Source organism: Urocitellus parryii, chromosome 1 (genome assembly GCF_045843805.1).
Source record: "Urocitellus parryii isolate mUroPar1 chromosome 1, mUroPar1.hap1, whole genome shotgun sequence".
Lineage (NCBI taxonomy): Eukaryota > Metazoa > Chordata > Mammalia > Rodentia > Sciuridae > Urocitellus > Urocitellus parryii.
This window is the reverse complement of record NC_135531.1, coordinates 188,394,096-188,421,208: the sequence shown is the minus strand read 5'-3', so window position 1 is coordinate 188,421,208 and position 27,113 is coordinate 188,394,096. Positions and strand designations below refer to the sequence as shown.

The 27,113-nt window shown below is 42.6% G+C and overlaps 1 protein-coding gene across 1 annotated transcript; it reads left to right on the top strand.

Annotated features, from left to right (window-relative positions):
- On the top strand, window positions 1-26,852 carry Ercc3 (ERCC excision repair 3, TFIIH core complex helicase subunit). Its single transcript, XM_026389117.2, has 15 exons — window positions 1-100; window positions 439-644; window positions 1,272-1,508; window positions 3,035-3,084; window positions 3,523-3,658; window positions 3,845-4,009; window positions 4,483-4,687; window positions 6,193-6,507; window positions 8,084-8,268; window positions 12,380-12,582; window positions 18,797-18,893; window positions 19,904-20,021; window positions 22,805-22,923; window positions 24,650-24,802; window positions 26,249-26,852. Exons 1-15 carry the CDS (start codon window positions 73-75, stop codon window positions 26,378-26,380), a joined length of 2,349 nt encoding a protein of 782 aa, XP_026244902.1. The 5' UTR covers window positions 1-72; the 3' UTR covers window positions 26,381-26,852.
- Window positions 26,853-27,113: the final 261 nt, after the last annotated feature.

Here is a 27,113-nt window from a genome sequence, read left to right as displayed (position 1 = left end):
GTTCCTCTGAAAGAAGACGCCACGGTGAGCGGACGGCGCTGGGGATGTCCAAGGGCTGTTAACGTCGCTGCCATGGGCAAAAGAGACCGGGCGGACCGGGGTGAGAGGAGGCACGGGCGCGGTGTGTCTTTTCTGTTCCTGTCTGCCCCGCTCTCACCGTTCGGTGTCAGAGCTGCCCGGGGTGTATTGGCTGCGGCCGAGCCCGCGCGTACACCTTGTCCCGCGGACCGCTGGGCTGGGGAGATGTGGGACCTGGACGCAGCCCTACCAGCGGCTGTGGGTGGGAGGAGGTTGAGGGACTCTACGCCTGCGGAGTTCAGATGACTCTTGCTTAGGAGATCGAGGCGCCCGTGGAATGAAGCTGCTTCCATGTTCCTGCCTGTAGTGCATAGTGAACTGAGATTCCCGCTGGGCTCACTTCTGTGTCGGTATCCCCAGACAAGAAGAAGTCCAAGAAACGGCACTATGAGGATGAAGAGGAAGATGAAGACGATACCCCTGGAAACGAGTCTCAGGAGGCAGTCCCCTCGGCTGCCGGGAAGCAGGTGGATGAGGCCGGGACCAAAGTGGATGAATACGGAGCCAAGGACTACAGGCTGCAGATGCCACTAAAGGATGACCACACCTCCAGACCCCTCTGGGTGGTAAGCATGCCTTCTGTCAGGCAGGGCCCAAAGATCTAGAGTGGCAGCTAAATCTTGGACATTCTCAGACTCCAAAATGTGGGATACAGCCCCTCAGAACCCCCTGGGAGAGGCAACCAGCTGTTTGAACAGCTGGTCACACATAGGTCAGCCAAACATGCTTGGGCTTTCTTCATCTCTAACCCTTTCACTTCCACTCCTTCCCTAGTTCTACCTACTACATGTTTGAAAGTACTTTACTGGCCTAATAAATAGCATTTATTCTGTTAACAATTTATTTCATCATTTTTTAGTAGCCAGCTTTTGTTCAACATTAAAATAATTGATGTTCTATACTCAGTTGAAATCTAGCCAAAAAGTAGTTTGAGGATAACCAGTAATGTGGGGAAGATTTTCCTCTGCAGAACAGTGGGAAACAGATACTAATTTGGGAAACCTCTTCTGTTTTCCCCTGCTCTTCTGTATCTGGTTAAAGTAACAGTACCTACAGTTCTCTGAAGTACTGGTTGCACAAGTATCCCTTGTGTCAGGTAGCTTATCCTTTCTTGATAACAATATGGGAAAGAGTCTTGAGTTTTTGCATCTCATTAGTTCTCTTGTCTGTTGTGTTGATTTTGTGTTTCTCAGGCTCCTGATGGCCACATCTTCTTGGAAGCTTTCTCTCCAGTTTACAAATATGCCCAAGACTTCCTGGTGGCTATTGCAGAGCCAGTGTGCCGACCAACCCATGTACATGAGTACAAGCTAACTGCCTACTCCCTGTATGCAGCTGTCAGTGTTGGGCTGCAAACCAGTGACATCACTGAGTATCTCAGGAAGCTCAGCAAGACTGGAGTCCCTGATGGAATTATTCAGTTTATTAAGGCAAGTCGGGGCAGAGGCTAGCATTTCTACCTGCCTTGGTAATAATGGGGCTAGATGCTATTGATTATCATTCTATGATAGCTATGAAAGTGTGCCATTCGTATCTTTTGTGGGAAGCATAATAACTGAACAACCCATTGCTATTCCTGTGGACCCAGTGTTGTACTAACACAGTGGGGGTAGTAATTCAGACATATACTGGCCAGGGTTATTTGGGAAAGCAGCCCAAAATGGGTGATGTGGTGGAATGGATTTGTGTCCCCCAAAATTTGTATGTTCAAATCCTGATGCCTATGATTATATTTGTTTCAACCAAATGAAGACCTAAGAGTGCGGCTCTGATCCAATAGGATTAGTATCCTTATTAGGAGACACTAGAGAGCTCTATCTGCCTCCCTGTTGTATTATACAATGAGAAGGTGGCAGTCTATAAGCCAGGAATAGAACCCTCACCAGAAATTGAATCAGTAGGTACCTTGATTATTAATTTCTAGCCTCCAGAACTCGGAGAAAATAAAATGTTGTTTAAGACACTCACTCTGTGGTATTTTGTTATGGCAGCCTAAGCTGACTGATACAGTTGCCAAACTCCATTTAAGGGTAAATACTTGCAATGAGTTCTATTAGGGATAGTAAAAAAGAACTTCAAATATTGAAGTAATGTTTGAGCAGCATTTGAACATGGATGAATGCTATTCAGAAGAGATGAATGGTGACTTTCGTTATCTTTGCCTGATCTAATGGGAATTTGATTCAGATTCCAATTCTGGAGTGGCAGAAAAGGCCATTAGGCATCCACTCCCAGGGAAGCTGACAGGAACTCTGGAGAGAGTTCTTTTTTCTTGCAAGGTGTCTAGAGAGAGGACTTTTCTGGAAATGTCCTGTATTGGTCCCTGGGGCAATGCAGTGGTAGATCGGAGGGGCAGCAGAGGTAGGCAGCAGCCCAAGGTCTGAGTGGAAGATTTTTATGGCCACCACATAATCTCTGCTGGATTCCTTCCTGAAGGTTGTTGGGAAGCTAAGAGGATTTAAGCTGTATTCCCTAAATTCTAGTTGAAGAAATAGGAACATTGATGGGAAGGCTAGGTGGTTTTATATTTTCTTTATGCAGCAAGTCATTAGTTATTACTAAGTAATTACTAAGTGTATACTCCATGCACACTTGCATGCTAGGGGCTATAGTAATATTGTTGTGATAGGATAAACCTCTGGATTAGGATGGGGGCTGTTGGCATGGAGAAGAAAGTAAAATGGGAAACACAAAAAGGGGAGTTTAAGCAGTGTTTTATAAATTAAGAGATGTGGTTGAGAATTAGCTAGGCAGGAGGAAGGTTTTGTCAAAAAGCAGAAGCCAGTGAAATAAGTTCTGTTTAGGCTTATCTGTTTTAGGATCATACATTGGGTTTTGCTGAAGTAAACCCAGCTGTTCACTTGGTTGGTAGATGGTAAGATTGACCAGTAGAGAATGTTTCTGAATGAGCTGCTCATTGCTAATTTTGCCTGTTGGGTGTTGTGTCTACTTGCAGTTGTGTACAGTCAGCTATGGGAAAGTCAAGCTGGTCCTAAAACACAACAGGTAAGAGATTCTATGATAGGCCCATCCCAAGGCACTGTCATCCTCCATGCATTAGATAGGAGGAAGGGCTGTGGGCAAGAGCTAATGTGCATGGGCTGTCTGCTCTGTGCAAACATCTCATTCCCCTAAAGCACAGATAAAAAGAATAAGAGATATGGCCCATGCGGGAAATTCATTTGCTGGCCACTGTGTTTCCACTAGTAAGGGAGCTAGGGCTCAGACCCCTGGCTGACTTGACTTCAAAGTAGGGATTTGCCCCCAACCCTCATGTTTTGTCAGAGCCAAGCTGTGATTTGGCAGAGAGTTGTAGGGGGAACAAAAGAGTAAGGAAAGTCATTATGAGGCCACTATTTCCAGACCATTTAATCAAGTGATTAGCAAAGTCTTTTGGAAATGAGGAAGTGGTCAGTAGGTACCTCCTTCCTTTCCTGCTTGCAGGTACTTTGTTGAAAGCTCCCACCCCGATGTCATCCAGCATCTTCTCCAAGATCCAGTGATCCGCGAATGCCGCCTGAGGAATGCTGAGGGGGAGGCCACTGAACTCATCACAGAGACTTTCACAAGCAAATCTGCCGTGCGTGCGTGGGCTCCTGGGTTACCTAGGGTCTGGATGTTTGGGATTTCAGCTCTCTCCTTTACTCTAGCACTGGCAATCTAGCAGCCCAGCCTTTTACTCCCCCTTTGCAACTTTATTTCTTGTTTGATTATATTAGGGTCAAATGTTTTGTGCAAGTCCAGAAACCTGCCTTTCTCTTAGCAGATTTCTAAGACGGCAGATAGTGGCAGTGGGCCTTCTACTTCCCGGGTGACAGATCCACAGGGTAAATCTGACATCCCTACGGACTTGTTTGACTTTTATGAGCAAATGGACAAGGATGAAGAAGAAGAAGAAGAGACACAGACAGTATCCTTTGAAGTCAAACAGGTTAGTGAATGCCCACTCCTTGCTTCTCCAGTAAATATGTCCAGCCCTGCGCTAACTTCCTCTGTAATATGTGTGAGAGAAAGAGATTCCTTTCTGATCCTTAGTTGTATTCCCCATTTTTGTGTCTGTGGGCCATTATGTTATTCTTCCTGATGGAGATAGAATGTCTTCTTCCTCAGGCTAGAAGCCTGGTCCCCACAAGTTCACAGAGACTTTCACAAGCAAATCTGAAGAGATATGAGAAACAGTTGCTGAGAATCCATTTGGTTCTAATTAGAGTTTGTTTTGCCAGTGTTACTAGTTTGGATTGCTTTTTGTGCTTTAACCTAATTGTTAGCAAGCAAGATGTGAAATATATTCTCTTGGATAAAATGCCATTTTCTGATCATTGGATTCAATGGAATATGTGTTATTTTTTAACATACTTTTGGAGTTAACAAGATAATAAAACCTCCTTCATACTGATTCCTCAGGAAATGATTGAGGAGCTCCAGAAACGTTGTATACACCTGGAGTACCCTCTGTTAGCAGAATATGACTTCCGGAATGATTCTGTCAACCCTGATATAAACATTGACCTGAAACCCACAGCTGTCCTCAGACCCTATCAGGAGAAGAGCCTGCGGAAGATGTTTGGGAATGGACGCGCACGATCTGGAGTCATTGTTCTTCCTTGCGGTAAGTGGAACCTGAATGAGGAAGTTGGCCAGGCTTCTCTCTGGACCTGCCAACTGCCTCCCACTCTCCCTCAGCAGATTTCCCTAAGTCATACCCTTGCAAGGGACAGCTGAGGTTAGGTACTTCCCTATTCATGACTTGGCAAATATTTATTGAGTGCTTACTGTGAGTGGCTCCTTGCTTAAGCCCTAGGGCTATGGAGCTCCTTCAGCTGGGGTACAGACTGATAATAAACAGATCAATTAAGCAACGTATTAAATCTCAGGCAATGATAGAGGACATGAAGAAAACCAGAGCAGATATGGGGTGAGATAGTGCTGGTGGGCATTCTGTGTACAAGAGAGTTAGCTTTCTATTCTGCAAAATTGGGCTAATGATGCATGGATTTGTTTGTTCCTGAAGGGCTTTTGATGGTGTGCAAGGCTGAGAAAAGTCAGCAGCAGCAGCAACATTGGCACCTGACCAACCTCACTTGTCCTTAAGAATGTCAAGTCCCCATGCACAACTAATTAGAACAAATTAAAAAAAAAAAAAAAAGTCCTATACTACTAGGTTCTTAACCAGAGGCCACACAGACTCCTCTGGGGACTACCCCCCCCACCCCACAAAGTCCCTAAGACATGGGTCTCTGCCTTTAGTTTCTGTCTTTTTTTTTTTTTTTTTTTTTAACTTCATAGGTTATTTTGATGGTAAAGGAAGAATTTGTGTTGAAAGGAATATTGATTTTTGTTCTTTGGGTGGTGGATGATAGTAAACTCATAAGCTTTTAGAATTTCACCTTCTCTGTCTTTTCTAGTATTGTGTACACTTTAAACACATGCTTTTTATAAGTATTTTTTAGTTGTAGTTGGACACAATACCTTTATTTTATTTTTTTAATGTGGTGCTGAGGATAGAACCCAGCACCCTGCACATGGTAGGCGAGCACCTTATCACTGAGCCACATCCCCAGCCTCCCTTTATTTTTATGTGTGGTGCTGAGGATTGAACCCAGTGCCTCATGCGTGCTAGGCAAGCACTCCACCGATGAGTCACAACCCCAGCCCTTTAAATGCATTCTTAAGCCCTGTTTTCTGTATAATAATTAATAGCTGTCATTTTCCAAGTCCTTCCTTTGCAGGATGTATGCTAGGTGCACTGTTCCTAACACCAGTGTCTTAAGGCCACTGGCAAGGTACTTCTCCATCTAGTTTTCCTTTCTTTAAAATAGTGCTAACAGGAATATTTCTTCTCAATGTTTGATTTTAAGGTTTCACCGTTTAAAGGGGATCTGTGTAAGGTTCTAGAGAAGGGCCCAGCACCCACTGATTTTACTCATGTGTGTAGAGTGGGCATGCCTCTTTATAAAGAGGAAAGCAAGCTGGAGCAGTACATGCCTCACAAATGTCTGCTATGAGGACCACTATAAAAATTTTGCCTAGATTCCTGTGCTAAAGAGTCCCTGCTCATCCCTGTCCTTCATTTCAACCTGGCTTTTGGTAGGATTATCCCTTGATTTCTTATAGGTGCTGGGAAGTCCCTGGTTGGTGTGACTGCTGCGTGCACTGTCAGAAAGCGCTGTCTGGTGCTGGGCAACTCTGCCGTGTCTGTGGAGCAGTGGAAAGCCCAGTTCAAGATGTGGTCCACCATTGATGACAGCCAGATCTGCCGCTTCACCTCTGATGCCAAGGACAAGCCCATAGGCTGCTCCATTGCCATTAGCACGTACTCCATGCTGGGCCACACTACCAAGAGGTCCTGGGAGGCTGAGCGAGTCATGGAGTGGCTTAAAACACAGGAATGGGGCCTTATGATCCTGGATGAAGTGCACACTATTCCAGGTAAGCAGGCTGAAGCTGAGCTGTCTGCTGCTCATTGTAAAGACAAAGATTAATTTTCAGTTGTTGGGTTGGGGGAGAACCTGCTGTGTTAGTCCATGCAGATGATGAGGGAGACTTGCTGCCTGGCTTTTAACTAATTCTTAAGCATGGGTAGGTGGGACTGGATGCAGCGGTGTGTACCTTCATAGCTTTCTTAATCACTGACTCAGGGTACTCATCTAGAAAGTAATATTTTCTTCCTTTCTTCATCTTTTTCTTTGTTTTTTTAGTTGTGTCCAATACACTAATTGTGTCCAATACCTCTATTTTATGTATTTTTATGTGTTGCTGAGGATTGTTCATAGTCTTCTAGGCAAACCTTTCTTTTTATTTGAAATGAAATAAAAAGAAAGGGCACTTTGCCCACGCATGTGTTGAACTCCTGGGCTTAAGTGATCCGAGACCTCAGTCTCTCATTAGCAGGGGCAAATGGTTTGCGCCACCATGCCTGGCTAGTTAAACCTTTCTTCATAAAACAGATTTCAGGGAGCCCTGAGAAATAAATAAGTCCAAAGTTGAGATTACTCTAATAAAGTGAAATGTGAAGCATACATAGAGCATTCAAAACATTGTTCTTTTTGCTTTTTGAACATTGTTCAGAGCATCTGTTTCTTTTTTTGTAGTGAAAGCTCCTCCAGCATCTGTGGATGTCTGAAGATCCCTACTTGGTCTGTTCACAGCAGACCAGGTAGTGATCCAGATGTCTTTGGGGTGCAAGCATCAGGGCACAGGCCCTGTGGTAAGAAGTTACTTGGCATGTTCAGACAACACAAGGTGGCAGTGCAACTAGAGGAAGAAGAGAGTGGTAGTCAAGGATAGGGCAAGATGGAGGTGTCAGGCCACAGCAGGGACTTTGGCTTGCATCCTGAATACGTGGAAAGCCATGTGAGGGATGGAGCAGAGGGTGACCAAGTTGACTTGCATGTAAAAAGATCACCATGTTAAGCTTCAGTGTGTGAAACAAAAACTTCGAGTTAGACAACCGTGTTATTTCACTGTTCTTGTTTTTCAATTGTGTTTTGGTGCATTCTGGTCTCTTTTTCCTCTGATTATTGTTTTTACTTATTTCTGAAATGTCACTAGCCCTACCTTTAATTATGTTGTACCATAAGCACAATTCAATTCAACCTTCTGTCTAGAATTTTTTAAAAGTTGAGCCCATGAAGACCTATAAATTGAGTCTTTTCAAATGAATACCCTATACCCTTTTTGAATTTGATAGATGAGAAAGAACTATAACATTCAGAACAAAGGAAGAAAAAAATAAGTTGTTAGTTGACCAAAGTGAATCTGATTGGTGGTGTCTGGAAAGGGGAGTTTCTGCCCCAGTCACCCCTAGGTGCTTGATGCTTGGGGCAGAATGATGCCTGGGGTTTCATTGCTGTCTTAGGCTATGTTTTCTCCCTGGTTTCTGGGAAGATGGTGGGAAGTTGAGCCCCTGTGGTGTCAAAGGCTGGTGTTAAGTCATCATAAAGCTGCATGTGGTAATTAAGCAGTTTAGAAAGTGATCGTGTGAATGTTTTCCTTGTTCCCCCAGCTAAGATGTTCCGAAGGGTGCTCACCATCGTGCAGGCCCACTGTAAGCTGGGTTTGACTGCAACCCTTGTCCGGGAAGATGACAAAATTGTGGACTTAAATTTTCTGATTGGGCCCAAGCTCTATGAAGCCAACTGGATGGAGCTGCAGAACAATGGCTACATCGCCAAAGTTCAGTGTGCTGAGGTAGCTGGGCCTGGTTGGGTGGGTGTCTGAGGGAAGGCCTCCTTCTGTGGACAGGGGGACATGATCAGGTTGATTCCTCATGGCAGATACATAGGTCAGGACGTGGGCTAAACTGCTGCTACCTATTGCAATACCCTCATTCACCCTGTGGGGTGGGCATGTTAACCCATTTCACAAATGAGAGCAGCAGGATCCCTTGTCCTCAGTCACGTGGTCAGTAATTGGTAAAGTCAGGATACTAATGTAGGCCACTGGATCTATACTCCATGAGCATCCTCCTTTTCTGTCTGAGTCCCTAAAATGTTCTGCCTACCTTTACCCTGAGGGGTCCATCAAGGCCACTCCCAGTGTCAAAACCCCAAGAAGACAGATTGTGGCCTTAATAATTTTTTATTTAAAAAAGCACATTTTCCCAATATTTTTCTCAAATGAATACTTGCATAGGTATGTGTTAAAAATCCATGTTCAAAGCTAAATACTTTTAGAAGGAACAACAACCAAAAAACCCCTTTCTGGTACTTTAAAATGACTGTCGATCAGTGGTAGAGTAGGGTGGTCTCTGTCCTGAAAGTGTGAGAAGTGGTCTCCTGGATAAAGGTAAGTGTGAGTAACCTGTGAAGATTCTTGCTGTGTTGAAAAAAATCCTCACCCTGTTGTTGTGTCTATGGAATCCCCACCATCTAAGAACAGGTACTAGGACCTTCAAGGCCTTCTGTTCCTCCCATTTTCATTTCCTTTCTACCTGTCAGTGCTGACTACTATCATGCAGCTTGTATTTGTTATTGTCTTGCTTTCATTTATTACTTTACCTTCTACATATATTTCCCTCAATATATGTTTGCCTGATTTAATTTAAAAAATTATGTCAGTGGAATTGGGTTATTATGTTTCTCTGTGACTTTTGTCTTTCTCAGCATTTTTATTCTTCACATGATTCTTTATTCCTTTTTGATGGTGCACATATCTGTAGTTCATTCCTTTGAATCACTGTGTAGTATTCCATTATACAGATATACCACAGTTTAATATATAACAGAATACTACACAGCAATAAAAAAAAGTTTTTGTTTTTTTTTAACATTGATAGATATTTGAGTTGCTAAGTTGTTCTTTTAACAGCTTTTTTGGGTTTTAATTTATACACCAGTAAAATTCATACATTGTTAAGGTACGATTCTATGATGTTAGCAATGTAAAGAGCTGTGTACCTATCCTCACAATCCACTTTAAGAAAAATCCCAACACCCCACAAAGTCCCCTTGTGTCTTTTTGGAGTGTATCTCTAACTCCTACTCCTAGCGCTGGGCAACCACTAGATTATTTTCTGTCTAAATTTGGAGAGTAGATTTTTTTTTGCCATTTGACAATGTTGCTGCTTTTTTTTTTTTTTTTCTTTTTTCTATTTCCTAATGCCCTCTGTAAGAGTTTCTCTATTCACAGTGTGGACTGTGACCTTATAGTGAGCCCCTTCCTGACAGACATACTTTGAAGGAATGTTCTGGGCTGAAAGTTTCTGAATGTTCAGTATATTATTTGTGTTAGTCAGCTTTTCCTTGCTGAGACCAGATACCAGACACAACTTGAAGGAGAAATATTTATTTTGGTTCATAGTTTCAGAAGTTTAAGTCCATGATCAACCATTTCCATTGTTGTAGACCTAAATTGAGGAAGAACATGGCAGAAGGATATGGTAGAAGGAAGCTAATAAACTCTTGGTACCTGGAAGAAGACAGAGACAGAGATAAAGAGAGAATAGGAGGAAAGAGACGAGGAGAGAAAAAAGGACACGTCCCCAGTGACCTACTTCCTCCAACCATGCTCCTCCATTGACAACCATTGGCTTTATTTTTCCTAATAAATTGTTTCCTGCTTATAGTTTCTACCAGTACCCAGTTAAGTAATCAGTAGATTAATCAATCCACTGATAAGGTCAGAGTCCTCATAATTCAATCACTTCCCCAAAGTTCCACCTCTGAATATTGCTGTACTGGGGACCAAGCCCTCAACACATGAGATCACATCCAAACCATAATATGCTCAGCTGTTTCCCAAAGTGGGTGTTGCAATAATCAGCAGTGATTGATACTTCACATCTCCTTTAACACCGAATAGTGCTTTTTTTCTTTTGATTTTTGCTAACCTGTTAAGTGTGGAGTGGTATCCCTTTATGGATTGAATTTATATTTTCCTATTTACTAATGACATATCATGAGCCATTTGTGTTTCATGATTTGTGAAATGTAGAATTTTAAAGATTACACTGTGAAAAAGAACTGCATTGGCTATAAAAAATAGAAACTCATAGAGTCACAGATAGGATGTGGCCCAGAGGGAAATCAGCAGCACCTGTGGAATTTGAGCTCCACTTGGCGTTGGCTAATAATGTTGTCCCCTAATTCTGCAGGGCTGGCATCATAAAGAATTGGTCTGACATGATTGTACAGAAGTGGCACTGGCTATGGGAGCTTTATTCCTTATTCTGTCAAACACATGAATTTGAAATTAGTATTATTTTTTATCAGCCTCTGAACTTGCCAGCTTTGGAGTTTTGAGTGAGATTTAGGGTGCAGGCACAAGGATGAATGAAAGCCCCTGATACCACAACAGGATATGGTAGCTTGGCGGCAGAGTGTTTTGTACTCATACCCCTGAGAGTCTAACTAAAGTGCTCCTGGCCCTGCTAGGGTGTTGGGAAAGGGAGGAGTTATCAGGAGCATTGCTGACTGTGTGTGAGGTGCGGTCTATGGAGAGGTTCCTAGCATCAATGGTTGGAAATCTGGTTTCCCTCGCTTGCACATAGCATGAAAATATTTCCCTGAGTATGATAGTGTTTAAAAATCTTTGTTAAATGATGAACATGAGAGTGTCCCAGTTTAACATTATGTATTAGATTTTGTTTAATTTTGTGAATATATTTATAGCTATACAGTAATTCCCTCCTTATCCCTGGGAGATTTTTTCTAAGACCCCCAGTGGATGCCAGAAACCTCATATAGTACCAAATCCTGTAACCTCATGCATTTTCCATCTTTGCTAAGCACTTAATGTACTGTGGCTGAAAATTTTACAGTTTGTAAGGTGTAACAGCAAAACCAACAATAATTTCTTCGCTTTTACAATTTCACAGATAAAAGGTTTGAACTTAACACAGCTCTTAGAAACATCAGCATGTGATTTTTTTTTCTTTCCCAATAAATTGAGAACTTTTACCTGTTTTACATTCTTCTCTTTGACACATCCAAATTGTCAGCATCGGGGCTGGGGATGTGGCTCAAGCGGTAGCGCGCTCGCTTGGCATGCGTGCGGCCCAGGTTCGATCCTCAGCACCACATAACAACAAAGATGTTGTGTCTGCGGAGAACTAAAAAATAAATAAATATTAAAAATTCTCTCTCTCCTCTCCCACTCTCTCTTTAAAAAAAAAAAAAAAGAAAAAAGAAAAAAAAAACAAACAAAAAAAACAAATTGTCAGCATCACTACTCTTGTGCTTTAGGCCATTATTAAGTAAAATAGGGTTACTTATACAAACACTGAGATATTGGGACAATCAATCTGATAACTGAAATGTCTACCAGATGATTAACAAATAGGTCGTTACATAGTATGGATAGGCTGGGGAAAGGATATTCACATCCTAGGCAGAGTAGAACAGATCCATGTGAGATTTCACTATGCTTCTCAGAACCAGTGTGCAAATTAAAGTTTGTGGATTGTTTATTTCTGAAAATTTCCATTTAATATTTTCAATCTCCCATTGACCATGGGTAACCAAAACCACAATAAGGGAGGACTGCTGTTTTGAGGTATAATTCATGACCATTGGCTTTGTTTTGAAGAATTTTAAAGCTAATTCTGCTACATGAAAGGAGCTTCAGAGTCTCCAATCATATGATGCTAAACTTGCAAAATGACCCTTTTTCTTTTTTCTTTTTTTGAGAGAGAGAGAGAGAATTTTTTAATATTTATTTTTTAGTTCTCGGTGGACACAACATCTTTATTTTATTTTTATGTGGTGCTGAGGATCGAACCCAGCGCCCCGCGCATGCCAGGCAAGCGCATTACCACTTGAGCCACATCCCCAGCCCGACCCTTGTTCTTATTTGCATCCAGGTTTGGTGCCCAATGTCTCCTGAGTTTTACCGGGAATATGTGGCAATCAAAACTAAGAAACGAATCTTGCTGTACACCATGAACCCCAACAAGTTCAGAGCTTGCCAGTTTCTGATCAAGTTTCATGAAAGGAGGAACGACAAGATTATTGTTTTTGCTGACAACGTGTTTGCCTTGAAGGAATATGCCATTCGACTGAACAAGTAAGAATTGAAACCTTGGAGTTTCCTCCAGACCAGTTTATCTTCCCCACTGAGAGGAGCAAAGGTGCCTATTTCTTGGGATCTGTAGGTCTGGTTCTCTGCCCCTGGTCCCAGGAGCCAGGCAAGACAGAGAAGCAGGTGGTCAGAGTTGGAGGTTAGAACATATAGGAAGGTGGAGCTTGTTTACCCTGACCTCAGAGAATAGGGGCCATAGAGTTGTGCAGTGCTGGGTGGGCACTGTCTCAGATCTAGGCTCCAAGTGTGCATGGGAATTGGTGTCTGGAGTTTCAGGCCAAGTGAGCACTGTAGGTGGAAGTTAAGGCCAGACTGTATGGTTCAGGGGCAAGGAAGGAAGGCAGGATGGGCTAGGTCAGCATTCTAGGTGTGGATTAGTATCTGAACCAGAACTTTTTGAGAACTGCTCCCTGAACATCCTCACCAAATCACATCCCCACACCTACACTTAACATCCTTGCCATGGCAAAATTCCTTCCAAGTAAGAAAGAGGAGGCCTGTGTTTCTTCCTGCCACAAAAGGACGAGGTTCTCTTTGGAGACAGGTCCTTAATTCTTTTTGTGGTGGTGGATAGAGGAGAACGAATATAGACCAGCTTCTTCCTAGAAAGCTGTGTGCTAGGAGTCCTGTATCTATGTATGATTCAATCTTCACCTCAGCCATATGAGGTATTATTGTATGGATTGGAAAATAGGCATAGAAAAATTAAGATTTCTCAAGTTTCTAAAATTGTACTTTTTTTAGATTTAGAAAAGGTATTTTTTTTATCCAAGTTAACACTTAGATTATTATGAAAAACAATAGTTCTCTGTACCTCTGTTTCTACCTTGTACTCTGAAGGCAGCCACTTTGAATATTTATTTTTTTTTCCTTCATTTACCTTCTTATTTCTAAGTAGTTTATGCAGCAATTTCTGGACTAAACACCACTTTCCACCCCACCTCTTTGTTTTCTCTCCCACCATGCTCCCAATATGGTAATGGCACAAGTTTGGGATTAAATTAAAATTCAGTGCTATGTCATTTTGACTGTATAAATATTGTTCAGATGGAGATATGTAAATGTACTATGATTATGTTTTCTTTTATTTGTTTAGTTGTTGCTTTTGTGTAGTTTTCTATACGCTTGATTACTCTTCTCCAGACTTTTCACATAACCAGAAGCTCCCTCTCAATAGTGTCAGGTAATCTCTAAGTTCTGGTTTTTTCTCTTTACCTGGTCAGATTCATTATTCCTCTTCCGCCTCTGTTCTGGCTTGCTTGTTACCTAGGAGTAGGGATACCAGCAGATGTCACCTTGGGCTTCCCTTGGACATAACCCTGGGCCTCACCTTTTTAATTGTTTTGAACCTCTATGTCCTAGTCTCAGGTTTCCTCTTTCTTAGTCACTTATTTTGTTGGAGCAAATGCTCCATTCGATTCTTGAGGTTTTTAAGACTTAGAGTGCTTGTATATGTCTTTACTCAACTCCTTCAGTAGTTTGGCTGGTCCTTGGTATTTATTTACATTGAAGCTTCTTGTGTGGCTGCTCAGGAGTCTGGTGCCATCCAGTTCCTCTGTTTGCAGTCTGTTGTGGTCTTTGTGTTTCCTTCTTCTATTAGATAGGATGATCTTTCCCTCTCTTTTTTTTTCTCTTTAAATTTCAAAATGCTATGCCTAGTTCAGTATTTTTTCTTTCATTGTAATGGACATTCATTAGGCCCTTTCAGTATGGAAACTTGTGTCCTTCAGTTCTGAGAGTTTTTTCTCCTTTTCTTTGCTAATCATCATCTCTTTGTTTTCTGTTTTTAGAATCCCTATTGGTCAGATGTTAGATCTTCTGAACCACTTCACCCATTTTCATATCTTTTTCCTCATATTTTTATCCCTTTGTCTTCTAACACATCTATTGGAACTTTTGTTAATTTCTGAGAGGTTTTTGTTTGTTTGTTTGTTTCTACTGGGGATTGAACCCAGGGGCCTATATCCCTAGTCCTTTTTATTTTTTATTTTGAGGTAGTGTTTTGCTAAGTTGTAGAGACTCGCCGCAGTCTTCTGAGTCACTGGTATTATAGTTGTGCACTACTGTGCTCGGTAACAAGAGTTCTTTTTTTTTTCTCAAGTACTTATTTTTTAGTTGTAGGTGGACACAATACCTTTATTTTATTTTTATGTAGTGCAGAGGATCGAACCCAGTGCCCCACACATGCTAGGCAAGCGCTCTGCCTCTGAGCCATAACCCCAGCACACAAGAGTTCTTTATTAATAACTTTTTTTTTTTAAAGAGAGAGAATTTTTTTTTTTTTTTAGTTTTCGGTGGACACAACATCTTTATTTTATTTTTATGTGGTGCTGAGGATCGAACCCAACGCCCCATGCATGCCAGGCAAGCGCGCCACCACTTGAGCCACATCTCCAGCCCTATTAATAACTTTTAATAACAGAGGTAGCCAACTGTGGCTCTCTCCTGTGTAATGGAATGAGAATTAAAAATTTTGCTAATAGCTTTTTTTTTTCTTTTTGCTTGAGTATAATGTCTTCTTATTTCGGGCTATGAAAGCCTTTGAAGCTTCCTTCTGTTTTCTTGCACTGTCTCTCTTTGTGGGGTTTTTGTTTGTTTGTTTGTTTGTTTGTTTTTTGCTTTGATTCTTTTAACTTCTGTCTTTTTTCAGAGTTTTGTAATCTGTGGCTGCATTTTCTTATTTGAGAGTCAGTCACTAAAAAGGTGACAAGCCATTCTGTATGTCTTAGTGGACATGGACCTCCCTACAGAATGATCAGGCAGGCACCTGGCTGTTTTATCCAGAGATTGATAAGATATAAGTCAGTATCTCTAGGTCTTTTCTTGGGGTCTAATCTTTTCTCTGGAAGAAAATTTTCCAACCCCTGGGAACCAGTGTGTGGGAATAGAGGAAATGGGGTTGTGAAGTCTTAGCCTTGAGGAGATTCTTTAACCTTCATGCTTCACTTTCTGTCTTGCTTTTGCCCTCAACTCTGCTGATGTCCTGAGTATAGACCTTCCTTTTTCAGATCCTGGAAAGGAAGGCTTCGCCTGAAGCCTGCTGTGGGAATCATGCCAGCTGTGGGGCTGAGTCTCTGCTCCTTATCCATACTCCCAGGCCTGCTGTCTGCCATTCTGCTTGCCACCTCACCTTCCAGCACAAGTGGGCACCAGTTCTTGAACTCTTCTGTGTTTTGCACAGAAAATTGGCTTGTTCTCTGTTGACTTTCCCTACTGCCAGCCCAGCTTCTGCTTTCCCTTATCTGTTAGCTCAGTCACTGTACCAGCATCCATCTGCTTTTTAGCTTCCAAGATGTTACCCAGTGCTCTCATCTGCTGTTATTTCTTCTGTTCTTGTTGTGGGTTTTTGTCCTTTTAGCCCTTTACTGTCAAATTAGTGTCAGTTCAAGAGCAGCAGCAGGACAGTGCTTCTGTTTACTATGTCATATTTAATACGTATATTCCTCTACCCCCCTCAGTGCTCATCTGGAGACTTCTTCAGGTGGCCTCCCCACACCCGTTTTGAAACACCCAAGGCTTGCTTGTGACTGCAGCCATTTGAGCCTGTGGGCAGAGATGTTAATTTGCCTGGAGCTGGTGCTGGCAGTGCTAGACCAGCCTGACAGAGGGAGAAGTAGCCAACTGTGGCTCTCTCATGTGTAATGGAATAATTACAAATTTTGCTAATAACTCTCTTTTTTTATTTTTTTAAAATCTGGCTTTTAAATGTAGAAAGGGATCAGGCACGGTGGTATACACCTATAATCCTAGTCGCTCGGGAGGCAGAGACAGGAGGATCACAGAGTTCAAAGCTAGCCTTAGCAACTGGTGAGGCGCTAAGCAACTCAGTGAGACCCGGTCTATAAATAAGATACCAAATATCTGGGGATGTGGCTCAGTGGTCAAGTGCCCCTGAGTTCAATCCTTATTACCCCACCACCACCACCAAAAAAAGGGGCTGGGTTTGACTTGGTGGTTAAATGCCCCTGGGTTTAATGACCTGCTACCAAAAAAAAAAAAAGTCAAAATGTTCTTTGTTTGTCCTGTTTTCTTGATTTTGAAATGATTCTGCGAATTCATTCTTAACTTACGATGGACAACCTGATGTGTCCAGTGGTGGTAAAGGGGGTTCTTCCAGCTTTAAAGAAAGGAATGGGGTCACCGCACAGTTGCAGGAGACACTGTTGAGGGTATATGCAGTGTGAGATAATGTGGAGTATCATCTGTGGAGACACACTTTGATTTGGGTACTAGCTCCTCTTTATGGGAGTTGCATGACCTCAGTAAAGTACTTCACCTCTCTGAACCTCCTTTTATTTTTTGGTCACTTGGAGCTACCACAGGGATTTCTAATGCCTGGCATCTCACAAGGGTTCTCCAGATGTTTGGTTCTTTTCCTGGAGGGTGGTTACCCTTTAGGTATTCCAGTTCCTGTATGGGGGAAACCTTCAGATACTGAGGAACTCACCATTGTGTGAGAAGTTTTTTCCTGGTGGTGGAGGAATAGTAAAAGAACCCCCTAAAAATCTGGGTGTGAGGAGACAAACTTCTTTTTTAAAAAATTATTTTAAATTTATTTATTTATTTATTTATTTATTTTGAGGGGTGCTGGGGATTGAACCCAAGAGCACTGAGCTACATCTCCAGTCCTTTTTATTCTGAGACAGGGTCTCACTAAGTTGCTGAAGCTGGCCTCAAACTTGCAGTCCTCCTGCCTCAGCCCCATGGGTAGGTCGCTAGAACTACATGCTTGTGCCACCACTTTGAGCAAGACAGATTTGTGGCTTCCCAAGCTTTTTTCCATGACACACAGAAAATGATGGATTGTGTGGTACCCTGATACTCTCTATGTCAGATGAGTCAGCTTATGTCTAGGTTATCCTGTGGCAGTCAGCCTGGGTGTGCAGCTGTCCCAGGTTCTGCCCAGCCTCTGTGTGGCTGAGGGGTTTGTTCTCAGGTACATCTGAGATCATCTTGTAGTGTATTGTTGGGTATTGAGTAGCACTGCCCAGAGTGGCAAAAGCAGTGCATCCTGTGTCCTTACCAGGCACTGTCCTGGACACCATTGGGCCTGGCCATGAGATAGCCACATCTGGGCTCCATTCCCTTGGGCTCCTGTTTTTTCATTTATTTTTGATACCAGGGAATGAACCCAGGGTACTCAATGACTGAACCACAACCCCAGCCCTTTTTTGTATTTTATTTAGAGACAGGGTCTTGCTAAATTGCTTCATGCCTCACTAAGTTGCTAAGGCTGGCTTTGAACTTTCAGTTCTTCTGCGCCAGCCTCAATAAGTTGCTAAGGCTGGCTTTGAACTTTCAGTTCTCCTGCTTCAGCCTCCTTAGCTGCTGGGATTATAGATATGCACCATCTCACCCAGCTCTGGCCCTGAACCTTTTGTGTAGATTGAGGAACATGAACCTTAACCTTTTTAATTCTGATGGATATTGGCAATGATGAGTGGGTTATTTTTTTTTTTTTTTAAGTAGTACTAGCTCAGTGCTTGATATAAGTAGGCCCTGGATCTTTATTCCTGTCTTCTTTGTGCTTGTTATCATCATATGACATTACTGTTGTTAGGGTTTTGGAGAAGCTATGGAAACTGACTACCAGCACATTCCCATATAGAAGACAAGGATATGACCATCCTAGGTGCCATAGGCAATGACCAGTGAGGTTCCCAGAAGCTTGTGCCCTTGAGCAAGGAGCTAGAAACTGAAGAGAAACTTTTGAATTTGGTATTCTGTGAGTGCTGTGGGGTAAAGGTTGAAGGGCCCTTTTCTACTTTCTGCTCATTTCTTGGAGGTTGTTTGTGACATTGGAGAATGTTGTGTTCAGCCTTTGTTTGGATGTAGAATTGTTTCTTTGCTGCTTCTCTTAGGCTTCATGAAATCGAAGCTTATCTTTACCTAGAGTGACAGATGTTGGAGGAGGAAAAACTATAGTAGGAAATAAATAAGTCAAAAAGGGAATCTTGAAGAGGGTGGTGGGCCTGGGCCTAGAAGCAGAGGGGGATGGGCTGGGGCTCTTGGGGGAGACTGGCAGGGGTGGGTCTGTAGCTAGTTGTTGTCATGGATCTTCTCATATCCCAGTGGACATGACCTAGGGCTTCCTCTCAGAGAAGACCTTGCTTAAGCTTATTTTTTCCATCTGCTGTGTTTTCAGGATAACTGAGGTATGGTTCTGTGATTTTTCTAACACATCTGTGTTCTTCTTTAGACCCTATATCTATGGGCCTACATCCCAGGGAGAAAGGATGCAAATTCTTCAGAATTTCAAGCACAACCCCAAAATCAACACCATCTTTATATCCAAGGTTTGTGTGGCACATGGAATAGTGGGGGATCCTAGCTCCCAATCCTAGAGGCCTAGGGAGTATACTCTTTCCTGGACAGTCAGTTCATGTTTATCAAAAGATATTCCCTTGTGCATTTTTATTCCTGCATGCCCAGGGTCTGGGATCATTAGGATTTTCATGTGTCATCTATAAAGGCTCTTCACTTAGCAGTGATTCTTCCTACCTTTTCTTGGGATGTAGGAATTTTAGATTGTATTTCCTAGGAAAGGAACTAAAGTTCTTTCCTACTATCAGAAGCTATGGTCTGATGGTTTAAAAGTCATTCAGATGAAGACAGACCTGAAACCCAGAAGTGCATTTTCTCTGTAGGGTGATCATAGATAGGAAAGTGAGCATTAGACCCTGCTTGTGGCCCTTTGGTGGTCAACTTCCCAAGTTGGACATCCTGCCCATAATTAGAATCCCGTGCTGGGCAGCGGCCCAGGCCACATTGTCTCGTAGATGCTGCTGCTGGTCTCAGTGATTATCAGATGATTTTGACCTATTTCTATAGCCACAGAAACAAGAAAATTGATTTGAGTACTAGCTCCTCTTCATAGGAGTTGCATGACCTCAGTAAAGTACTTCACCTCTGAAGAAAATTGACGTGAGTCTGTGTTATCTTTGCGTGCAGCACTGTGAGCCTTGCTGAGCCACAGTAATTTTTTGGTGCTGTTAGAACCCACAAGGTCCTAGAGAGGCAGACCCTTCAGGGGGGGTCCACCACTTCACTTTTCTCTGTATCAGAAGGACCTTTGTATGGAGAGGAGAGTGTTTTTTTAAATGATCTACAGAGCAGATTTAAATTATAAGCCAGGGCTAGGGATGTGACTCAATGGTAGAACACAGTTTAACAAGCCCAATGCCCTGGGCTCCATTCCCAGCATACAAAAATAAATAAGTAAAATTTAAAATTCTGAACTAGTTGATTTTGTGTGTGTGTGTGATGTAAAAACCTTCCTAAGCTTACAGCTGCTTCATTTCTATAGGTAGGTGACACATCATTTGATCTTCCAGAAGCCAATGTCCTCATTCAGATCTCATCCCATGGTGGCTCCAGGCGGCAGGAGGCCCAGAGGCTAGGACGGGTGCTTCGAGCCAAAAAAGGTAACAGCAGCTTTTCCTCCTCTGCTGTGGGTGGGGAAGAGTCTCCTCTGGGACCACTTTGGTTAAGGAAGGGAGGGATGAACCACAAATGTGTTCAGTGCCTCAATCTTTGTCCCAGGACCAGAAAGACCCTGAAGAGAGGCAATCCCAAAGCAAGGTTCAACAGCCACATGGTCCTCGCTTTTCATACCATGGGAGTGAACATGGGGATGTTTTCTATGGCAGTGGCCTGCAGTTCACATGAGTGTGCTCTCAGCTAAGCAGTCTTAGTGAGGGGGCTTCCTGTGTGTATTGACTGCAGCAGAAGGACCCAGACCTGAGCCATGGGCATGGCAGGGACAGATGTTGCTGAGATGTGGCTGCCTCTTTCCTACTGGGACCAGGCACATCCTGAGACAAGGAAATAGGCCCTGTCCTCAGGGAATTTTCTTATCAAACCAGGAAGCACCTGAACTACTAGGATATTTGAAAATGAAAGATTAGTGGACATAAGTTGGAATTATATTGTATTTAAGAATGTTTAAGGCAGCTGGTTGATTATATAATAAATAAAAGCAAGGCAGATAGTCAAAGTAGCATGGACTGAGCTCCAGATTAGCTATGTGACCTTACGTACATTATTAGCCCCTCTGAACCTTGGTTTTTCCATCCAAAGTGGGGGTGATTGTGCTGTCTTGCTGGACTGTTGTAGGAATGAGCCTATAAAACAGAATACAGTAGGCTGCTTGATAAACTTTTATTAACTGAATATAGTCTGTTAGCAAATGTAAAAATAACTCATTCCTTATTCCTTATTCTTTCTCTCACATACAAAAAAAGCAAAGCTAATTTGAAAACACCTTTGAATTTGATTAGAATTGTATTTTCTCAGTCAAAATATTTTGGCATAAGATATCTAGCCCTTTGGAATAGTGGGGGATCCTAGCACCCAACCCCAGAGGCCTAGGGCCTGGACAGTCAGTTTCTCTTCTAAGAGAAACCATGGAATTCAAAGGCAGTATACAGATTCTTAATCTCCTGATATTTGAACTGTGAAGCAGAAATGTTCAGATTTTCCTGAAGAATCGGATCATCTTTCAGGCCTTACTATTTTCTGTCCTGGTTTCTGTCCTCATTGTCCCTGGTTAAGAGGTTTTCTTTCTGAACTGCTGTTTTGTTGGCTTGTTTTTAATCAGGGATTTAAGCACCTGTGATCCTCTTAAAGTATACCGTTCAGTGACTTTTTTAGCATATTCACAAAGTTGTGCAGCCATACCACAACATACACTTAGAATATTCTCTTCACCCCCAAAAAGAAGCCCTTATCTGTTACTAGTCATTCCTCATTTCCCTTGCTCCCAATCCCTCAGCCCTAGGCAACCACTAATCTACTTTTGTCTCTATTTTCCTATTCTGGATGTTTCATTAAAAGATGACACTGGGTTCCTCTGTGACTCGCTTCTTTCACTTAGCATAATGTTTTCAAAAGGATTACTCAGGGGCTGGGGTTGTAGCTTAGTGGCAGAGTGCTTGCCTAGCAAGTGTGAGGCACTGGGTTCGATTCTCAGCACCACATATAAGTAAAAAATAAAATAAAGGTCCATTGACAATGAAAAAAATATTTTTTAAAAAAAGGATTACCCATATGTATCAGTACTTCATTCTCTTTTTGTTGCCAATTAATATTCCACTTATGAACATACCATATTTTATTTATCCATTAATGGACATTTGGGTGATTTCTGATATTTGGCTCTTAATGCTACTGTGAAATTCACATACAAATTTTTGTATGGATGTTTTCAGTTCTCTTGGATATATACTTAGTAGAAATTGCTGGATGATGTGGTAATAACACTGTGTTTAACATTTTGAGGAACTTTTTCCAAAGCACTACTATACAGTACATGAAAGCTCCATTTTCTTCATATCCTTGACAACAGTTGTGATTATCTGTCTGATTCTATCATCCTGGTGGAGACGAGATGACATCTCACTGTGTTTTTTTGTTTTTGGTACTGGGGATTGAATTCAGAGGCACTTGACCACTGAGCTACATCCCCAGCCCTATTTTGTATTTTATTTAGAGACAGGGTCTCACTGAGTTCCTTAGTGCCTTGCTTTTTGCTGAGGCTGGCTTTGAACTTATGATTCTCTTGCCTCAGCCTCCGGAGCTGCTGGGATTACAGGAATGTGCTACACGCCTGGCTCTCATTGTGGTTTTTTTTTTTTTTTTAATAATTTTTTTTAGTTGTATTTGGACATAATACCTTTATTTTATTTATTTATTTTTTTAATATGGTGCTGAGGATTGAACCCAGTGCCTCGCATGTGCTGATTGAACCCAGTGCCTTGTATGTGCTAGGTGAGTGCTCTACCACTGAGCCACAACCTCAGTCCTCTCATTGTGGTTTTGATTTGCATTTCCCTGATTAATGGTGATGATGTGTTCCTTGGCCATTTGTGTATTGTCTTAGAGAAATGTCTGTTCAGATCCTTTGCCCATTTTATAGTTGGCTTATCTGTCTTACTGAGTTGTGATAGTTCTTGATATATTTTAGATGCAAGGACCCTATTAGATATGTGCTTTGCAGGTATTTGTGGATTCTTTTTTAGTTTCTTATAGTGCTCAATAGAGGCACAAAAGGCTTTAATTTTGATGAAGTCCCATGGGGAAAAGTCCGAGTTTTTCTGCCTTGCCTGTAGAAGTTTCTCACTGTGGTGCTTGCTTCCAAGCCTGGGACTTAAAGCTCCTGGCATTCTAACATTCTTCTTCCCTACTTTCTGTCACCTTCTCCCTGCAGGGATGGTTGCAGAGGAGTACAATGCCTTCTTCTACTCACTGGTATCCCAGGACACACAGGAAATGGCTTACTCTACCAAGCGACAGAGATTCTTGGTAGATCAAGGTTATAGTTTCAAGGTATGTATCCACTAGGTCTCTGGCTAGACCATGACCAAAGCCTTTCTGGTATTCTGGCCTCCAGGAGAAGTGGGGGCACCAGCCTGAGACAGACCTCAGGTAGGCAGAGAGCCTTAGGGTATTAGAGGCTTTGCCTCAGACTCCTTTGTCTGTGCACAAACTACTGGAGACAGCATTCTGATGCTGGTGGTAAATATGGGAAATGTGGTAGCTTGTCCACAGTGAGGTGCCTAGGCTCTGTGGCCAGCCCTGTACAAGAGTGAGCCTCTTAGGGTTCCTTTCTCAGACTGGTGCCACTTCTGTTGCCTAGGATTGTCTTTACTTTCTCAGCTGATAAGCCCCAGCATCTTCCCAGATATTGGAACCATCTATATCATAAACTGGGTCTTTAAATAACTTGGGAATTACTAAAGCTTTGGCTAATTTTCATTGGCTGGGGTAATTTGCTTTCTTTCCCATTGACATAACTTGTAAGTTTGTGTTAGGATTTAGTGTCCCAAAGGGTTTTATTTGGGGGGGGGGGTGGAGGGTTCTGGAAGCAGGGGGAAAAAATTCCTCTTGGTGCTAAGGATGAAACCCAGATCCTCATGCATGCCAAGCATGTCCTGTACCACTGAGCTGTACCCCCGGCCTTCAGTCGTGTCTCTTAGTGTGTTGGAGAGTTCCCATGTTTAGCCTTAGAGGACAAGATTGTCTGGCTTCTCTTTTAGCCAGGGGCAATGACACTTTTCAGACCTCTTAGGCTTAACTAGAGGACAGGACACCTTGGGTTTTGATCCCAATTTTTTAGAAGATTTGCATCATGACCCAACCCCCTCATCCATGCTGATAGTAGCACTCATAACTCTTGGTCCTTGCAGCACCTCAGGGTAACAGGAATGCCAACTCAGAAAGAAAACTCTGATTCTTTGAAAGGCTAGCCTGGCAGGTACATGTACACATGATATCTATATTGACCAACTTACCTTTGTCCAGAGCAGCCAGTAAGAGTTCCCTGGGTTGTGTGACCTTGAGCCATTGTGCCAGGGCAGATATGTCCCACTGATTGTAGTCTGGATGTCTGGCCACCTAAAGGACTAAAATCCTTATTTCTAGAAGTTTTCCTTTTACATTATGCAGAAAATTGGAGTGTGTGTGTGGGTTGCAGGGAGGTAAGGGGTTATCTTTACGTAATCAGCCCAGGCTTTCTGCAGGTTTAGGTAAGTCTCATAGTAAGTTATCCCTATAGATGTGAAAACCCAGTTTCCATCATACTGTCATCTTGTTTTTTTAGAGAATATCTGTCCAATAAATTCTCAGTTCCTGAAATTATTAAGTGCTTTCCTGCTAGAAGCCCTGGGTGCCAAGCATAGCAGGGTGGAGGATCCTTGTCAAAGGGCACAACTTTAGTTGGTTTCCCTTCCTTACCTGGTTCAATATGGGAAGACTACTGAGGGACTACAGTTACTAGGGTTCCTGTTGATCTTCTATGTGAGATTATTAAATGCTCTGCACTGGGAGCAGAGATTCCTCTGTAATTCCTTCATCTCTGTCTTGGAGTCATTAATGTAGCTGTTACAGGCAGCTCTGAAGCTGGTCTCTAGAACACCAGAGAGGAGCCTCTCCATTGGCCACCTGGCCGGCTGTGTCTATGGGAAGGAAGCTACAAGAAGTGGACTTGGGAGAAGGCTGAGTGGTGCCAAGGGGAAGATAACTGAAAGGGACGCATCTGCTTTTGAATTTGCAGGTGATCACAAAGCTTGCTGGCATGGAGGAAGAAGAGTTGGCATTTTCCACAAAGGAGGAGCAACAGCAGCTCCTACAGAAAGTCCTGGCGGCCACTGACCTGGATGCGGAGGAGGAGGTAGTGGCAGGAGAGTTTGGCTCCAAGTCCAGCCAGGTGAGCCAGTGGGTGAGGCTGGAGTATGGCCACTTACATATGCACACATTCTTGGGGGCAGGGGCTGGGGGGTTTGGAGACAAACTTGGAAAAAAAAAAAAAACTTGGAGAAGAGAATAATAGAAACAACTCCCATTAATCTTGTGGTGCACATCCCTTCCTGAATATATGTTGTCCAACATGGCTGAACTCTCAGTGGCTGTGATTCATCTCCTGCTTGTTCATCTAACAGTCTGGCAGGAGCATTTGTTAGTATATTGGTGTTGGAGCCCAGGAAGGTGAACAGGTGACTCCAGACTCTGCCTCTCAGTCTGTGGGGGCAGAGGGTGAAGTGGCAGTGACAGGACAGTGCCTGTTGTTGGCCTTGGGCAAGTCAGCTCGCTTTTGGTTTCCTCCATAGTGATAGAGCTGAGTCTTCTACTCTGGGAGATGGGTCTGAGGATCAGTTTGTATGGTAGCTTCAACATGTATTTTGAAAAATTTAGAGTTCTTTTAAATTTACTGAGTGCCTGCTTCGTTCCCAGGTAAGTGTAATGTGGTGTGATTAATGAGAGCATTGTCATGGAGAATTGTTATTAGGCCCTTTCAAGGAGAGAAGGGCAATTGAGTAAGATGCTGTTGAAATTCAATTAGTATTAAAGCCAAAAGGTGACAAGTGGCTGTAACAAGGTAAGAAGGAAGCACCTCTCATCTGAGCTGATGCTGCCCTTCCTTCAGCTTAAGACGTCCTCCTGCCAGAAGTTTGCAGCTTACACTGAGACCCAGAAAAGCTTGGTCTCCGTGGTTCTCACTGGCCCTAAGGTGAGGCCCTAACCTTGAAGTCAGTGCTTGGCTGCATATTTCCCCTGTAACATAGATTCAATGGTGTGCTGGGCTCTGGGCCAAGCCCCTGACCTCTGTGATTTCTGTTTATACCTCATCCGTCAGGGCAGATGTGGTTATCTCCATTTTACAGATGTGTTCATTGAGGCATGGACTTTCAGTACTTGCCTGACCTCTCCCAGTGAGAGGTGGGGCCATGAGTCAGTCCCAGAGCTTTTGGCTTTTTCCTTGATTCAGAGTTTTTTGTGATATCTCAGCGAGATTTAAAATAATGAAACTGTTGAAGTTGTCATTAAGGAAAGCAGTGTAGCATTCTAATTAAGAACAAGAGTCTCAAGCCTGATTGCCTATGTTCAAGTCCCATTTCCTTAGGAGCTGTGTGATCTTAAGACAGGTTACTCAATCTCTAGGCCTCCATTTCCTTTTCTGTAAAATGAGGTTTATAATGATTATAAGGACTACATGAGGTCATACATGTAAAATGCTCAGAACGATGCCTGAGACACAGTGACCAGTAAACATTGTTTAAAAATAATAAAGTATATTGAATTTGATTATAAATTTATTAAATGAGTCTTTTCTCTTGGAGAATAACTGTAGCTTGGGTTCTCCTCTGCCTCGTAGGCATCCCGGCGCTTTGGCACCATGAGCTCTATGTCCGGGGCTGATGACACCGTGTACATGGAGTACCACTCATCCCGAAGCAAAGCTTCCACTAAGCACGTGCACCCGCTTTTCAAGCGCTTTCGGAAATGATACCTACCCAGGTTACTTGGTTGAAGGCTGGGTGCTTGGTCCCAGCATTGGAAAGGGATTTTTCAGTGTAACATCTTCTCTCCATGTCTATGTACTTTACTGTAGCACCAGCAAAACTGATCTAAACTCAGTATCTGCTGACCATATTGAAGAAAATCAACACAGAGGTTTGGTTCTGCCTTCATGTGTCACCCAGGTTTTAAAAAAGAAGGCAAGATTATTTTTTGATTTTTTTTTTTTTTCAAATTTGTTTGGGAGTGGGTCATTCCTGTATATAAAAATTTGTACTGGGGGCTGGGGTTGTGGCTCTCACACGTGAGAGGCCCTGGGTTCAATCCTCAGCACCACATAAATAAATAAAATAGAGATATTGTGTTTAAATACAACTAAAAAAATAAATATTAAAAAAAATTTGTACTGTTTAAAATATGTTTATCTTGATGCTCAGCTAAATAAACAAAATGGAACATTTCATCCTCTTTGTTGAAGAAGTGTTTTTATGCCTTGTCACTTTATCTACATGACCAGGCTCCATCAAGGACCTACTTAGTAACAGGCATAGAGGAATAAGGTGAAACATATCCCTAGGGAGCTATTGGGGATACACACCAAAAGATGGAAGAAGTGTTAATGGGAAACAGCCTGGGGATCTTGGAGGTAGGTAGTCCTGATGGAATTGGGGCTTGAGAAGTTAGCATTGGACCCTGTTTGTGTGTTCTGGTTTATCAGCTTG